The sequence below is a fragment of the Mugil cephalus genome, chromosome 19, assembly GCF_022458985.1.
Source record: "Mugil cephalus isolate CIBA_MC_2020 chromosome 19, CIBA_Mcephalus_1.1, whole genome shotgun sequence".
Classification (NCBI taxonomy): Eukaryota; Metazoa; Chordata; class Actinopteri; order Mugiliformes; family Mugilidae; genus Mugil; species Mugil cephalus.
This window is the reverse complement of record NC_061788.1, coordinates 12218457-12234050: the sequence shown is the minus strand read 5'-3', so window position 1 is coordinate 12234050 and position 15594 is coordinate 12218457. Positions and strand designations below refer to the sequence as shown.

Sequence of the window (15594 nt, the reverse complement as noted above, 5' to 3'; positions counted from 1 at the left end):
ATATTAAAAGAAACAACGATGAAGACTTCGTCACAGTCACGCACTGTTCATGTGATTCTTTCTGACAGCAGGATAGGGAGGAGGGGTTGTATGAAGGGCGTGTCCAATAAAGAAAAGACGACACCCCCACATCACCGCTCTACCGGCAGTCAACTTCCCCACACGCGCGACAGAGAGGCGTTCATTCAAACTGAGACGTTTTTGGATCTGAAGAGAGGCAAAATTATTTCCTTTACAATCAGATAGTCTTGTTGTTGTTGTTTTTTTTTTGACATCGTCACTTTATTTTTTTTAAGCAAGGCAGCTTTTTGAAGGGGGATATCTTTCATAATCAGTTTAATTTTTCATCATCCCGCGCGCGCTATCGTATACCTTACTGGTCCGTGCGCGCGCAAATTAGCTTACTGGCTAGCTGGTGTTATTCTTTCCAGGAAAAACTGCAACGTGTGGTAAGTCATTTTTTATCTTTTTATTTAATTTGTACATTTGTATCTGAACATATGGCTCATTGGGTTTATCGAGTGAATTAAGACGTATCTGACAGTTCCGAGTTCGCGTGAAGCTAATACTATAGACAGTGTGACAATGAAGCCATTGTAATTATGGATTCACTTCAGTTGATCTCTTCACAGCGTGTAATTATAAGAAAACAACCTCCTTCTTGGAGGGGAAATAACTAGTTTGACGTACGCCCTGTCATGGTCGTTGATTGTGAGCTCATATGAACAGTTGCTCGGCAACACGAAACACGTTAATGGTCGGCGGAAACTGTCCTCTATGTTAATGCTAAGCTAACGTTAGCAGTATTGACCATTTGTCAGGTCGTTAAAATCGGCTCCGCACACCGTCATCACGACGGCTGCCAGCCACCCGGTCACTTCGTGGCACGGCATCTTCTGTGGCTGGTGTTCCCGAAGCGGAGCCACATCCGGTTGCGTTTCCCTTTTACGAAAACCCACGTCAAACATGATTGAATGAGTGGATAACGTGCTCGGCGGCCATTAACGAGGACACAAAGACAAATTAAAGTCTTAGCCTCATGTCCAGACCAGCCGAGCTGTTTCTGTCCATACGGCACCATGAAGCAGCGTGAGCAGACGGCGCTCGCGACACTGCTGTATGAATGGATGACGACACGTGCACACGTAGGGAATGTCTTTTACACATCACGACCCTCCTTATCTAGCAACTCTAGTAACTGTTTCTGAGCCGAATCGGATGTCGGTATCAGGTGATATGAGCGACGTGTCTGGGTGAAAGTAACAGACTTAGGCGAAACATCGTTGCAGCCCTTCCTGCGCCATTTGCCAAAAATGGCTTCTCGTGTCTTTATAGGAGAGGCAGCAAATAGAGGTTCCCCTTCCGGTCTTAGCCTTACGGCTTTCCACGCTTCTTTTTCACGTTGTCCTTTTAAATTGGCTTGTTCACCACTCCTGCTCGTATTTCCGTGCATTTGCTTTGTGTCTTTTGATGTGTACTTTTTTTATGAGCCTCTGCGTGACAGAAGAGGAGGGATGAGAAGAAACTTTTAATTAAAACAAGCATTTTTGTGTTCTTTCTTTCTCTTTCTAGGATGTACCCCTGCTCCTCTGCAGTTATACTTGCACGATGGCTGTCTGTTCACTCTGCCTAATAGCCCAGCCCACAAAGAAAGGGAACAATTGTAGGATAATTACAGGATAGCAATAAATCCCCACCTTACCTCTGGTTTACCTTACTTATTTTCTCCTCTATTCTAGGTAAACCTTTTTACACATTTGCACTGCTCATAAAATCCTGTTTAAAACAGGTGGGCCTAAAAAAAAGCTTATTATTTATTTTTACCTAGTACCTCTCATTTACTATATTGCTGTTTAGAAATAGCATTATATAAGTAGCTATTTCACAGGCATTCATTCCCTTTTAAGATTGTGAAGCAAATCCTATATAATCTACAATCATGGTTACAACAATTGCAACTACAATAATGATGGCCGCTACATCAGTGGTCCCCACTGCTCTAACAGACTACATGTGGCTGCTGATCGTCGGCTTCATCATTGCCTTCATCTTAGCCTTTTCCGTGGGTGCCAACGATGTTGCTAATTCATTTGGCACAGCTGTGGGCTCTGGAGTGGTCACCTTGAGACAGGCATGCGTCCTGGCCACAGTGTTTGAGACTCTGGGCTCGGTGCTGCTTGGGGCTAAAGTGAGCGAAACCATCCGCAAGGGTATCGTTGATGTGGGCATATACAACGGCTCTGAGCATGTCTTGATGGCTGGATCCGTCAGTGCCATGTTTGGTGAGTATCTGCGGCTTATCTTGCATGTGGTTAATCCTGCGGTCATTGAACCCTGTGGACAGAACTAGACACGTGGGTCTCACTCTCCATAGAACTACAATATGGTGATGTCCCTTGTTAGTTATCATTCAAGTAATAATAATAATTGTACTTTGCATTTTCAGTTAGGAGTGTTTTTTATTATTATTTTTATTGTTGGACAAGATACTTGGCTGTACTGGGGTAATGTTAAGATGTGGCCTAATGACATCAATCTGTTCTCCGTAGGTTCTGCTGTGTGGCAGCTGGCCGCCTCCTTCCTTAAGCTCCCCATTTCTGGAACACACTGCATTGTTGGTGCTACTATTGGCTTCTCGTTGGTTGCAAGAGGTCAGCAGGGAGTACAGTGGATGGAACTCCTCCGTATTGGTAAGGATGACATTCTGACCTAGAAAAGTCTTTGGCTGAATCGCATATCATGAGTGTTATGGCTGGTGCGCTACAGTGTTAATCATAATACTGTGGACGAATAATCCAGCATTGATAATTCATGAATGGGTGTGACCAGTTCTGATCTAAAGTAACATCACATGAAGATATGACCGTGTTTATCTTATATCAATGCATAATCAGCAGTGATTACATCAGATGCGAATGTTTTGGTGTTTTGAAATGGACTGCACAAATGAGGAAGACATTTGACTAATGGTGTTACAGGAATGCAGAATAACACGCCTACTTTCACAATTTGTTTCTTGTATCTGTTTGGGGGTTTCAGGTTGGTGTAATTGCAAACCTTTTTTTAGAGAAACAACCAAAAATGAATAACCATAACATAAATTATTCAGTTGAGACACCAGTAACACCCTATATTGAGTGAACTGTTGAGTGTAAATGGATCCATCGTGACTTTCCATTAAACAGAAGAAGGACTATGTTGCCAAAATAGCCAAAGAAAATTTACCTTTCAGGGAAATGATTATGTCTATTTGGCAAACTGGCATAGACTGTGACAGAATCAGAGTTGAGATTTCCTGTTTAGACCTGACCTACCTGCATTGCTGGTATACTATTGACTGGAAGGTAAATCGATTAAGGAGTAAGAAGTTCTGTGAAACATTGTGTCTCTTAAGTTCTAAGTAAAAACTAGTCCTCAAAGGGGAATTGTTTTCCCTTTTAACTCAGGTGGATATGCAATTTTAATTAAGTCAGAATGTTTTTCATTTTTGACATAATTGTTGATATTAAATTTCCACAAAATTATAATGACCCATATTTATGTCATTTTCAGTTGCTTCCTGGTTCCTGAGTCCCCTTTTGTCTGGAATAATGTCAGGCTTTGTCTTCTACTTTGTGCGTGCATTCATCTTACACAAGGTAAGCTGACAATTATCTGATTGCAGATAGTGCTCGTTTTGTAAAATGAGGACTTTATGGTAATATCCTTAAGACAATTTCAACACTATGCTAGTCCACGCCCAGAGTGAAATTGAGCTAGTGCGTGTTGCACAACAAGAACAAATTACTGTCCTTACAAATGGATCCTTATTCACACAGGGTTCGGATTACTATCGTGCCCATGTTGTATGGTAACCTGATGGCTAATACTGTCCTGGAATAGTTTTTTTCTGAGTTGGTGCTCTGTTTTGTCCCTGTAGAAAGATCCTGTTCCCAATGGACTGAAGGCCCTGCCTGTCTTCTATGCCATAACCATGGGAATCAACCTGTTCTCCATCCTGTTCACTGGAGCTCCGGGTGAGCATCATTGTTTCATTCGGCTCTGCATGCCTGCCCACAGCCACAGCTTAAAATAAACTGCTCCCTCAGACAGCCGGATGCCCACACATATTCCAGACTGAACCAGACTGTGTTTACCATTTTTACAGAAGCTGTGTTTATTTTAACATGTTTTTGGGCCTCTCTCGCTTGTGGTTGTATGTGGGTCATAGCCGGAATGAAGTTTTAGACTGGAGCACAACAGGGAGCTGGAAATAACATTTCACTTAACTCTTGACGTCACTGTCTATGTCCTTCAGACATGGTGGAGGAAACAAGAAGTCAAAGAGGGTGTTGTTGAAATGGTTGCATATGTCTGTTGTTTTTGTAGTTTTATTGCTGCTCAGAAATTGAAGTTAAGTTGTTTATTCTTGTCGGTGTTTTGACACTCATTATTAAATGAGCTACTTTTGCTCCTTTGTTTTCTTCTCTCTACAGGGCCTAACAGTTCAAGATGTTAGCTGGCCTGGGCCATTAAATGGCGGCTACAGGCCAGAGTTTGACCAGATGTGGTGCGCTGATGTGTGCATGCACATCAGCACACTCACAGAGGAGATCCAGCATAGTCCGTAACCCTGCTTAGTCAGGCACATTCTGTACAGTCGTGTGAAGACCCTCACACCTAAACAAACTGTACAAAGAGGACCTGTAATTAGGTACCTCATTAAAAGGTGCGAATTACACTAAACACACCAAACTCACCGCATTGTCAAAGGAGTTGTATTTAGACTGTGGCTTATTTCTTATTTTTATGTTCACACTGACAAACTAGGATCCATATATTCAGTGTGTAATAGGTACAGACAAACTGTCACCAGATACACTCCAAGCCAGTAGAGCCAGTTTGACATAGGGACACACCTCATTGTTGTCATTATCACTTCACCTGATTTAGTAACACAAGCATAAGTCTAGCCTAAACCCACATCTAGTTCCCTGACCATCCTTTGATAATTCAAAATAATATTTACTTTTTATCTTTATATTTTGACACCCTGTAGTTAAGTCATGCTCTGTTATATACTATACACGTCAGGCACGCGGGACAACAACAGCTCATTATTGCTGATGTATACAGTCCAATGCAGCAGTATCTGCAGCAAACCGAGGACAGTGTGTTTGGTTTCCTGTGCTAGGACTCGGCGTTCCCCTGATCTACATGCTAGCGTAGCGGTGTGATTGGACACCAGGCATCCCACAGCACATTCCTGTACTGAATATATACACCGGTGCCAGAGACCTCAAGTTAGCATGCGCTTGGCCAAAGAATTTGAGGGTCAGCTGGGAATCTTTTACAGATGGGGGGGCTTAATGTGACTTGGGTTCTTCACACCTCTTAAATCACTCGGTTACTGTCACTTCCCTGCAGCACCGTCATTGTAAAAATGAAAGTCGACCCTCAAACAGATTTATAATCTAGTTCCGACTCTCTTAAAGTGTTACGCAAATGTTTGTCGTCTGGATATGACGAGTAACGTCTTCCTAAGTCAGTATGGAATTACTGTCCATCTCTTTTAGGCGTCTCAAGAGATACTAGGGGGGGTTTCCCACAAATGTTGAATTTGTACTGAGTTCCCGCCATGACGTTGCCCTCCTTTTTTTTTTTTTTTTTAACATGCGGCCCTTATCTGATTTTTGTTGTTGCATTCCAGTGTGCGCTTCAGCGTGCTTAGTATCACAGTTACAGTACATTTTGACCCCCTTACTGCTGCGTCAATTGATAAAACTCAATGTGTTTCGCTGGACACAAATTTTCTGCCTGGGTTACCCTCTGAAAAACAAATATCCTGTGGCGTTGGTTACTCGAGGGACGCCAAACAACCAGCAGCTTCACAACAGACGTGACTTGTTTTAACCTGCTCAGTGCTCATGAAACACAACCTTAGACGTCCCCAGGGGCAGCTATTGTCAACTTTGGTGTCGTGGCTGTTTCTTTGTTGTGAGACAACAGGAATGCTGGACTTGCAGATGTCTTCAGTGCTGATACTTAATGTGGCGGGTCCATTAATCTTAAGCGAATGCTCCTTGAATGCGCTACATTCAGTTGTACACAGTTAGGCCAAACACCCAAAGCTTCCTTGCCAAGTGAGTCATAAATTGCCGCTCACACTGTCATTGTAATTGAGCTCGGTGGTGAGCTGCACCTACAGTACTTGTGAGGGGGGGAAAAAAACAACAAACCATGTTATTGTGTAATGCTGGCCACGGGATACATTAGGGTGGGGTTTAGACCACTGACCGTGGTTTTCATTTCCTGTACAGTCTCATTCATCCCACTGCATGGTTGTGGAATTAACTCAGCCCTTTGTGTGGGAGTCAATGAGACTACTAGGCTCAGCCCTTTTAATTCTGACTTTTTTTGTAAAGTTGCTTAGGGATTACTTTACCCATTTTTTTTTTTTTTTAAGTTAGACTGTGATGAGGTTTTCTGCTGACTATACCCACACCTGTTTCTGGATGTCTCGCCACATGTGAGCCGGCGAACCCCGGTCATGAACCAGTAGTCTCAGCTGTTACAGAGCCGCCTTCTGGTTTTTCCTCCTATGCCTCTTCTGTCTTGATGGGAGTGAGTTCCTATTGCGTAACTGAATAAACATCGGGCGGCTGCGCTGCAGTCTCATGCTGCAGCGTGACTCTGTGGAGAGAGTGCACCGTGGACTCTACCCTCAAATGAACACGACAACCTAGACACTTATCATTTACCCTTGGCCCTCATTTCCTTCTGTTTATCTCAAACTTCCCAAACGGTCCCATGGTAGTAGATCTGTTGTTTGTTTTCTTTTGTTTTTTTTAATTCTGCATAACCAAGGTCACCTCGCCAAAAGTGGTGTCGGGATTCTCCGCAGCTATTGTTTTTGTTTTCTTCTAACCGCACTGCTGGATCGTGTCTGAAAGACACAAAAAAATTACTTTTTCCCCAGGGAAATTTGAATAGTTATTTTCTGCCAGCATGCACTGCGCACATATCAACCCCTACTGCACCAACTGTACTGCAGTCTTGGCAAGAGAGTGCCCTCATTGCTACAGCAAACTACTCCACTGGACAACCCCCACTGTCTTTTTTTCCTTTTCTTAAGGAAAGTTTCCTTTTAAGGCGCTACTTTCCTGCGAGCAGTTTTTAGCTGGACGTTTGAGGGTCATGGCGACATTTGTGCACTCTCACCTACTGGGCATTGCATAACTGTTCACATCAAGGGGTACACATGCTTTCCGTTTATAACTACGTGGCACAATGCAGCTATTTTGCCAAGCTCGTAATGTTCACATGCGCACATGGCCAGATGTCATTGAAGTTGTAGCCCTGGATTCTCATTCATCGGTTCCATTTAACTTCAACTGAGAAAATGTGCTCCAGCTGAAACTTCATTGTCCTGATATGACCACACACAGACTTGCAAATACAATATGATCTTGGCCCACTTTTTTGTAACAGTATGACAGTTAAATCTGCTTAGATGTTATTTCCAGATTGTAGTCTTTTAAAACCAATGTCATTTTCTGTGGTGTGCACCTAGAAAGGTAGCACCTGCTGCCCTGTTTTTTAAAACCGCCTTTCTTTTATTTGCCTTTGTGTGCGTCCGCGTGGCACCTGGTGATCCTTCAGTGCTGGGATTTGCCATGGTCCCTTGGTGGGTCATCCTGCTCATCTCACTCGGCTGCTCTCTGCTGACCGGCATTGTGGTTTGGTTTGTTGTCTGCCCTCGCCTCAAGAAGAAGATTGAACGTAAGTCCCTTTTAAGTTTTTCATTTACTCTGATGACGCAGTTTTAAAACCTGACACGGTTTGTCCTCTGACTATTCAAATGATTGTTCCCTTAAGCCATTTGACAAATGACGGATGTGGCATCTGGTGGGTGACCTCAGCCTGTTCACACTGAGGGCTCATATTAATCCTGCACGTGGAGCTCAGGGATCTGCTCTAATGAAAATAATCTGAAAATATTGTCACCCGTTTTTTGTTCTATAATCCTGGATTAGAGTAAAAACCCAAGTGTCCTCTGTATTCACAGACGCCATTCATGAATCTATTTTAGCTCCATCTGTAGTGCAGAATGGACACTAACTAGTGCATAGGCTCCTAAATTATTTTTTAGACTTTCATGCTACTTATTAATTCAAATATATAAAAATGTCAAAGTCAAAACTTATACATATATTTATTTATTTATTTTGACGGTGTGTTTCCTATAAGACACGGCAGGTTCATCTGGCCAGGCATGATCTGTCTAGATCAGCCTCCGTCCAGGAGACAAGCCGACTAATTGGGTCATATTGATCCACTAATTGGTCTTTACCTCCTCGACTAAAATAAACCCGGGTTGCCTTAAGACGTCGACATGCCATTTGCAGTGCATTGGAAACGAGGACAGAGACAAACCGTTTCGGCTCTAGCCTTGACCGGTTCGCAATGATGATGCAATGTGGCTTACTGGTCAGAACGCTATTATTATCGCACAGAGAATATTTACACTGAATATCTAGTTCACTTTAAAGCCACAAACAAATGTCATGTGAGCCGTGGGTTATGTTGAGTCTCATTCTTTTATTAGTTAAGCTGCGAGCGGTAGTGTAAATATGTTCCTTGTGATCCATTTATCTGATCTGTGAACGCGGGGAGGGGGCTCACTTTTGACCCGGGGGAAGATTACATTTGTAGGACAAAGGTTTTTTTGACTCTGCAGTTATGTAATTCTTGTGACTCCCTCCGGCTTAAGCTGAAAGGAAACACATGTGCTGCGCTAGGATTTCTCTCCTGTACTGTGATGTGTACTTGGACATGACTCAAGCAATATCTCACTTCAATTACTCACTCCCTAGGAGATATCAAGTCTTCCAGCCCTTCTGAGAGCCCCTTAATGGAAAAGAGAGAGCTCAGAGAGGCCCAGTGTCCAATCCTGAAGCAGACTGCAAAGGAGACGTCTGCACCCACCACACCAGCTGTCGATCAAAACGCTCCTGCTCAACCCCAGGCTGCCCCTGAGGAGCGCAGGGTGGCGTTTGACATTGGAGATTCTGGCGATGCCGACACTAGTAAGGAGCGCAAGGTCGCGTTTGACATCGGAGATTCTGACGACACGGATTACAGTAATACAAATGGCGGTAAGTGTGCCAGGAGACAACACCTGCTTGTTATCTCAAGTTGAACGCAGACGGCGGAATAGTTAAGAAGGAAACTGTCTGTAATAAATCAGTCGTCGTTACTTCTACAGATAATCCTGAAAAGATTGTTAATGTTGCTACTTTCTTCTTCTTCTGTAGCCCCCAAACAGGCCAATTCAGACTGCCAGGACCAGTTCAACAACCAGCAAGCCCAAAACGGCAACGCCTCTGCAAATGCCCCCAACCAAGTCCAGTTCAACAATCACGCCCAGTTCAACAACAGACCGGCGCAGATACCAAGTAACGGCTACAGCCAGTACCACACCGTCCACAAGGACTCCGGACTCTACAAGGACCTGCTGCACAAGCTCCACCTGGCCAAGGTCGGCGACTGCATGGGCGAGGGCGGCGACCGGCCCATCCGCCGCAACAACAGCTACACCTCTTACACTATGGCGATCATCGGCATGCACGGAGACTTCAAGCATAAGGAGGGCGAGTTCCGCGCCTACGAGGAGGGAGACAAGGGCCCGGTGTCGGGCGCTGTGGAAAGGAAGCGGGTGCGTATGGACAGCTACACCAGCTACTGCAACGCCGTGGCAGAGCACACGACTCCTGAAGGACTGGAAGAGTGCGAGGTGACGCTGGAGATGGGGAAGGAGGATGCCGGGAGCAGCCAAAGCTCTCTGGACGAAGACGGGCTTGAGGCAGATAAGCCAGAAGTCTCGACTCTGTTTCAGTTCCTTCAAATTCTCACCGCTTGCTTTGGATCCTTTGCCCACGGAGGAAATGATGTCAGGTACGTACGCTCCTCAGTAATGATAATGGAAACTTTTTGTTCTCTGGAAGTTTGTTGTTTACATTTTCACTTCCGTTTCCACTGTTAAAATAATCTCCCCTTTTTCTCCAGTAATGCCATTGGACCGTTGGTTGCTCTGTGGCTGATTTACTCAACAAGCACTGTGACTTCAAATGCACCTACACCCATTTGGCTGCTCCTCTACGGCGGTGTTGGCATCTGTGCTGGTCTCTGGGTTTGGGGTCGTCGGGTGATCCAGACTATGGGCAAGGACCTCACCCCCATCACCCCCTCAAGGTACAGACTCCGCAGACAGTAGACGACTTGTTTGCTCAAACCGCATCCTCCTCAGACGTTTACCAGTTTGCGGATTCAGCAGACTGCTCAGACACCTCCACCTGAGAGACTTATTCTGTGTTGTTTTTCCCCCTCAGCGGTTTCAGCATTGAACTAGCCTCAGCCCTGACCGTCGTGGTCGCCTCTAACATTGGTCTGCCTGTCTCCACCACCCACTGCAAGGTAAGCTGGTCAAACACTGTGGTCAGGAAACTTGACTCAGACCAAAGGAAAGAGACCATTTAGTGTGAGGGAGGATACAGTGAATAGTCGGGTCCAGATGTGGATCCCTCAGTCAGACTTCACATATAATTAAAAGGTGCATTAAAGTAGCATTTTTCTGACAACCCCCGTGTTTCCAGGTGGGCTCTGTTGTGGCCGTAGGATGGCTGCGCTCAAGAAAGGCAGTAGACTGGCGCCTGTTCAGAAACATCTTCATGGCTTGGTTTGTGACCGTTCCCATCTCCGGTCTGATCAGTGCCGCAATCATGGCCATCTTCATCTACGGCATCCTGTGAGCATCCGGCTGCACCCCGAGCAGGGGGAGAGGAGAAAGAAACCGCTCCGAGTGCGCAACGAGAGAAAAGGAGAGAAAGTTGGATGGCCAAAATATATTGCTTACCTCAAGCCAACAACTTCGGAAGAAAAAGGAAAAAACAAAAAAAAATAGAAATGTTTGAAATGACTTGTGACATGGGCCTGTGGTTCTCGGCTGTATAATTCTTGACCTAGAATTTGCTGTTTGTTCCATTTTGGCCAGCGGGAAGCTTGCATTTCTTTATTCTGACTTTCTTTTTCATCTCATCATTCTCTAAAGAGTTAATCTTAAATACTCTGATTTCTTTCTAATACTCATGTTTCCATTTTTTTTTACTCTGCAATTGTGTATATACAACCATGCTGTTTTAATTTTTACACGTTAGACAGAAATAAAGAATTGAAATGCAGTATTAGCCTATTACAGATGTAACTCTGGTCATAACACGTGCTGAAAGTAACGTAGATGCAGACGCAGTATTTTTACTACGAAAAAACCGGGTTGTGGTGTGTATTTGTGGTTTCCCCAAATATTCAAGTATTTGGTATTGTTTTGTTTTGCATCTGGCTTCCTCGTGTCCCCTAAACAGGGAACATCGTTTCAAAGAACAAGATCAATTGTCACCAAATTACTGTAAACACTGGACCTGCAGTATAAGAAACGCTGCGTAATTAGTATTGAGTATTCAGCACAACTCTTGACGAAAAAATAAAATGACAAAAGGCCAAATTTGTTGGATGATCAGATCCTCATCTGAATCTCCCGAGGCTTTACCTTCTCGATCGGTGCAGAGACCCCCCGCCTGAATTTAGTTGTTTCAGTTCGAGTCGACCAACGACGCGCTCTCAAACGCAACCTTAAATCTCCTGTTAAAACTTGATCGCATCATCCTCGATGGTAAAACGCTTTAGGCCTGCTTCAGCTGTGTTTTTCAAACTCACCTTGTACTAGCTACTTCCAGTATTTTATTACTAGTTTTGTTCTGCCTAGACAATTGAGTTGCTCCAACGTTCCTCTATGCGAGTATAGGTGCGGAGGAACGGGAAGTGTAAAAGCTGGAAGCTGTCTAACGGGGTGGTTTTGGTTTGAGCTGATCTGTTCTCTTGCTTGAACGAGCGCAGACATACGTCGCATGCCACCGGAGCGTGGTCGTTTGGCTGCAGTGCTAAATGCATTTCAGACCTATAGATGCTGTAGTTGCCTTAACTGTTTTATTTTTAGGTACCAAAGACTTTTTTTTTAATGCACATCAAACATAATCTGCTCCACGTGTGTGTGGATGGAAAAAAAAAGAAAATAAAAATGGGAAAATACAAGCTTTTTACTGTCTTGTTTCTTTTTTCGTGATCAAAAGTGAGAAATAAATGGAGACACATGGGAGGTAAAGGCAAGTGGGATTCTTCCCATTTTTATTGGTAAGCTCAGGGTCTCCCAGGCGCTGGGTGATGATCCGACTGCTGCTTTGTTTTCTCACACCATTACACCTGGGACATAGAGACACAGAGGATTCCTTTACGCCAGCTTTACATTACAAACACACAATTCCGTAGTTTTCCAGAGCTTTCGAACCGAATGTGAGTCACAGCCTCATGGTTTTTTATGACTCACTACTCCTGCAGTAGAGGTTTACGATGACTGCACCAGTGTGTGATTATATAAAAAAAAAAGTTAGGCCTAGTTTATCCCCAGAGGGGAAGGATTTTTTTTTTTTTCTACTACAGGTTGAAACAGTCCTTTCACACCTCTACATTCACAATTTCTGAATTAAAGATTCTTTATCGCACTATCGACGCAAGGCTCAAAACTGTTCGATCAATTTTTCCTCCTAGTATCTTTTCAGGACGGGGACAGTGTATCCGCGATCCCAAAATAACCAGAAGCAGATGATGCAGTATAAATCAAGCACAATAAGCACCTGGGGACGAACGTCTCGGTGCGACCTGGATTCTTGTCCTAGATTTACTCACATACAAGGAGGACTGTGTTCAAATAAACAATCCTAACCATCTTATTTTTGAGGTCAAGCGGTAAACCCAAAATCTGCGGTGACTCTCCCAAACCTCCTCCCAACAGCTTTTTTTTTTTTTTTTTTTCCGACTGCATAACATCAAATCTGTAAAAATATCCCTCCTAGACCTTTTTAAGTGTGTCCAAGTTGTAAATTTGTAATTGCCCTTTAAGCATTTTACAGCTGACTGGATTCAGACGAGCCCGCGAAGGCTTTTGACACTATTTAAATCTAGCCTAGACTGGCTGTGACCGGCTCCGGTTTTCACCAGCCTGTTTATTGCATAACGTGCAATTCGGATTTTTACTACGTTCAAAACATTTCACCACATCTTGCCCAAGCAGGTACATTTGAGTCACACTCAAAAAAATGTTATTCACTGTCTCTGAACTGGGCTGATCTGCCGTCTGGAGGACACCAGGAAACAGTTAGGGACACATTTGGCCTCTTTTTTTTCTTTTTTTTTTTTTTAACTTACATAGAGGTCTTAGGTATTTGTGCTCGGCTGAGTGCTCGAGCCATCCCCCTCCTACTGCTCCCCCTCCTACATTTCGCAGGACACAATGTACTTTTGACTCATTTACATTTTACATTCGGCCTTTATGTAATAAAGATTCATTGTTATATATTAAACCAGGTGAGGTCTCGAGCATGACCATTTCACGAGGGTGTAGTTTGCGATGCTGTAAAACTAGGCTGAATTAAAAACTCACCGACTAAAATGAGAATGCAGATAGCATGACCCTCATGAAGCTAAGACATATAAGAGGATTTTCCTCTTCACTAGTAAACTGCAGAGTAGCTTCAGTAACATGTCGTCTACATACTGATGGTTAAGTATTTATAACCTATTGATGTAACACTACATTTTGTCACTAATACTCATGTATTAACTTATTTACTTTACTTATAAAGTATTTTGACATTGCAGCTTTCACTCAAAGAAGGAATTTAAATACGCAAAATATTTATTACTGAAGAGTGAATGTAGTATATTTTTCACCTTATTCATTGGAGGCCTCTGGAGTGGATTCCTCTGCATGGGACAAATGAGAAGACGGAAGTTCACAGCAAGTAGATACAGTGTTGGTTTCATAAGTTATGGTCTTATCTCTCTCTCTCTTTCTCTCTTTTTTTTTTTTTAATTTATCTTACCCGAACTGCTCACAGTGCCTGGCGGCTGGTCTTGGTTCTCTACAAGGACATTCACATTTGATCAGACATTTTTAGATTCACAATAAAGTAATAATAACAATAATTGTTTGAAACAAACTAAAATATGACTCGAGTTCTTTCACTTAATTATTTTTGAAAAGAAAAATTGCACAGTTTAGCTCTAAGCTTGCGGTGTCTCAGTGTTTGCTTCACTAGTAGGTCTCTCTTACCACGCCTCTGTCTCCCTGTCAAAAATAAGGAAGGCAGACATAAACCCAGATAGAAGGCTTGAAGCTTCAACGTGCCAAATTGAAACTTACCAGAAGTGTCCTCGCAGGACTCGGTCTGTGATCCTGTGTAAAATGGAAAAGGATAAAGCTCACTGCTTTTGTAAACTGTCCTTTAACGCCACCTAGAGTCCTATTCGAAAAGCTCTCTCACCCTCGGTGTTGTCTGAGCTGTCACCGTTCTGTGCTGGAAGAGGACCTCAAAGTTAGGTAATGTTGAATCTCAGGAACAGAAAGTTCACATGTTTTCTCTGAAGGTTAACCAGATGTGGTTGCTGTTGTTTTACATACCTTTCTCAGAACTACGTTCAACGCGCTCCTCCTCTGTTGAAAAGATCATTCTGAGGTTTATCACAGAGTCAGACTCTTCAGGCACGTGGCATGTGACAAACTAGGACTTACCAGATCCATCTTGAGCAGCCTCTGAAATAAAACATTTTCGCATTATTAAGAAAACCCGAATCAGCCGCTCTCGGTTTTTAATGAAGTCATTATTTTTGGTTTATCCTCACCGAGGTAGTGAGTGTCTTCACTCTGGTCCTCCGTGACTTCAGAGTAGACGGTGACAAATAATTTCATTGTTAAAAGTGGTTTCACGCAATATTTGTCAAAGAATTAATAAAAAAAATCATGTCATTCAGTTTTAGAGTCATTACTTCACTGTTTTAACCTACCGTTCATCTCGGCTGCCTGGTTCTTCTGAGCAGCCTCAAACTCCATCTGATCTGATGGAGAAACGACAAGAGGTAAAGTTATTCAACATAAGAACAGATCCTGTTTGTGATATTACACAAATATATATAGGATACATAAATGAATAATAAATTAAGAAAAAAAATAAGAAATTCCATAAAAACAAATGTATGCATAGGGGAAAATAGTGCATTAATAAATATTTAAATGAGAAAAAAATGTACATAGAAATTAATGATTTCAGATTTATTTATTTATTTTTATTATATTTCCAAATGGTCATGTACTAATTTTTTCTTTAATCCTTCTCCTTCGTTCTCTTTCTCTTCCACACAAACAAATTGTATGTTATAATTTAGATTCTTATTTTTTTATTATTATTATTGTGGCACTATTTTGACTCCATAATTAAATGTTAGTTATTTGAAATCAACTGGAGTTATTGCACAATACCTATTTTCTGCAGCTCGGCCAGCTCATCTGCATGAAACAATAATAAGTAAACATTTACAAGCCTTATGCAAAAACGAATCATAAAACCAGCCTTTTAGTGATGCAACTCTTGGCTTATATAAAGACTGGTGGTGTCAGTTTTACGTAACAACGTGATTGCGTCATCCCTGATGTATGTAAAAGTTTCT

General features: G+C 42.8%; 1 protein-coding gene across 1 annotated transcript; it reads left to right on the top strand.

Annotated features, from left to right (window-relative positions):
* The first annotated feature begins 134 nt into the window (after nucleotides 1-134).
* On the top strand, nucleotides 135-12126 carry slc20a1b (solute carrier family 20 member 1b). The gene is made up of 11 exons (XM_047570574.1): nucleotides 135-449; nucleotides 1573-2282; nucleotides 2550-2690; nucleotides 3553-3638; nucleotides 3920-4016; nucleotides 7642-7761; nucleotides 8856-9137; nucleotides 9297-9936; nucleotides 10048-10233; nucleotides 10371-10455; nucleotides 10635-12126. The coding sequence occupies exons 2-11, from the start codon at nucleotides 1940-1942 to the stop codon at nucleotides 10788-10790; spliced, it is 2136 nt and encodes a 711-aa protein (XP_047426530.1). The 5' UTR covers nucleotides 135-449; nucleotides 1573-1939; the 3' UTR covers nucleotides 10791-12126.
* Nucleotides 12127-15594: the final 3468 nt, after the last annotated feature.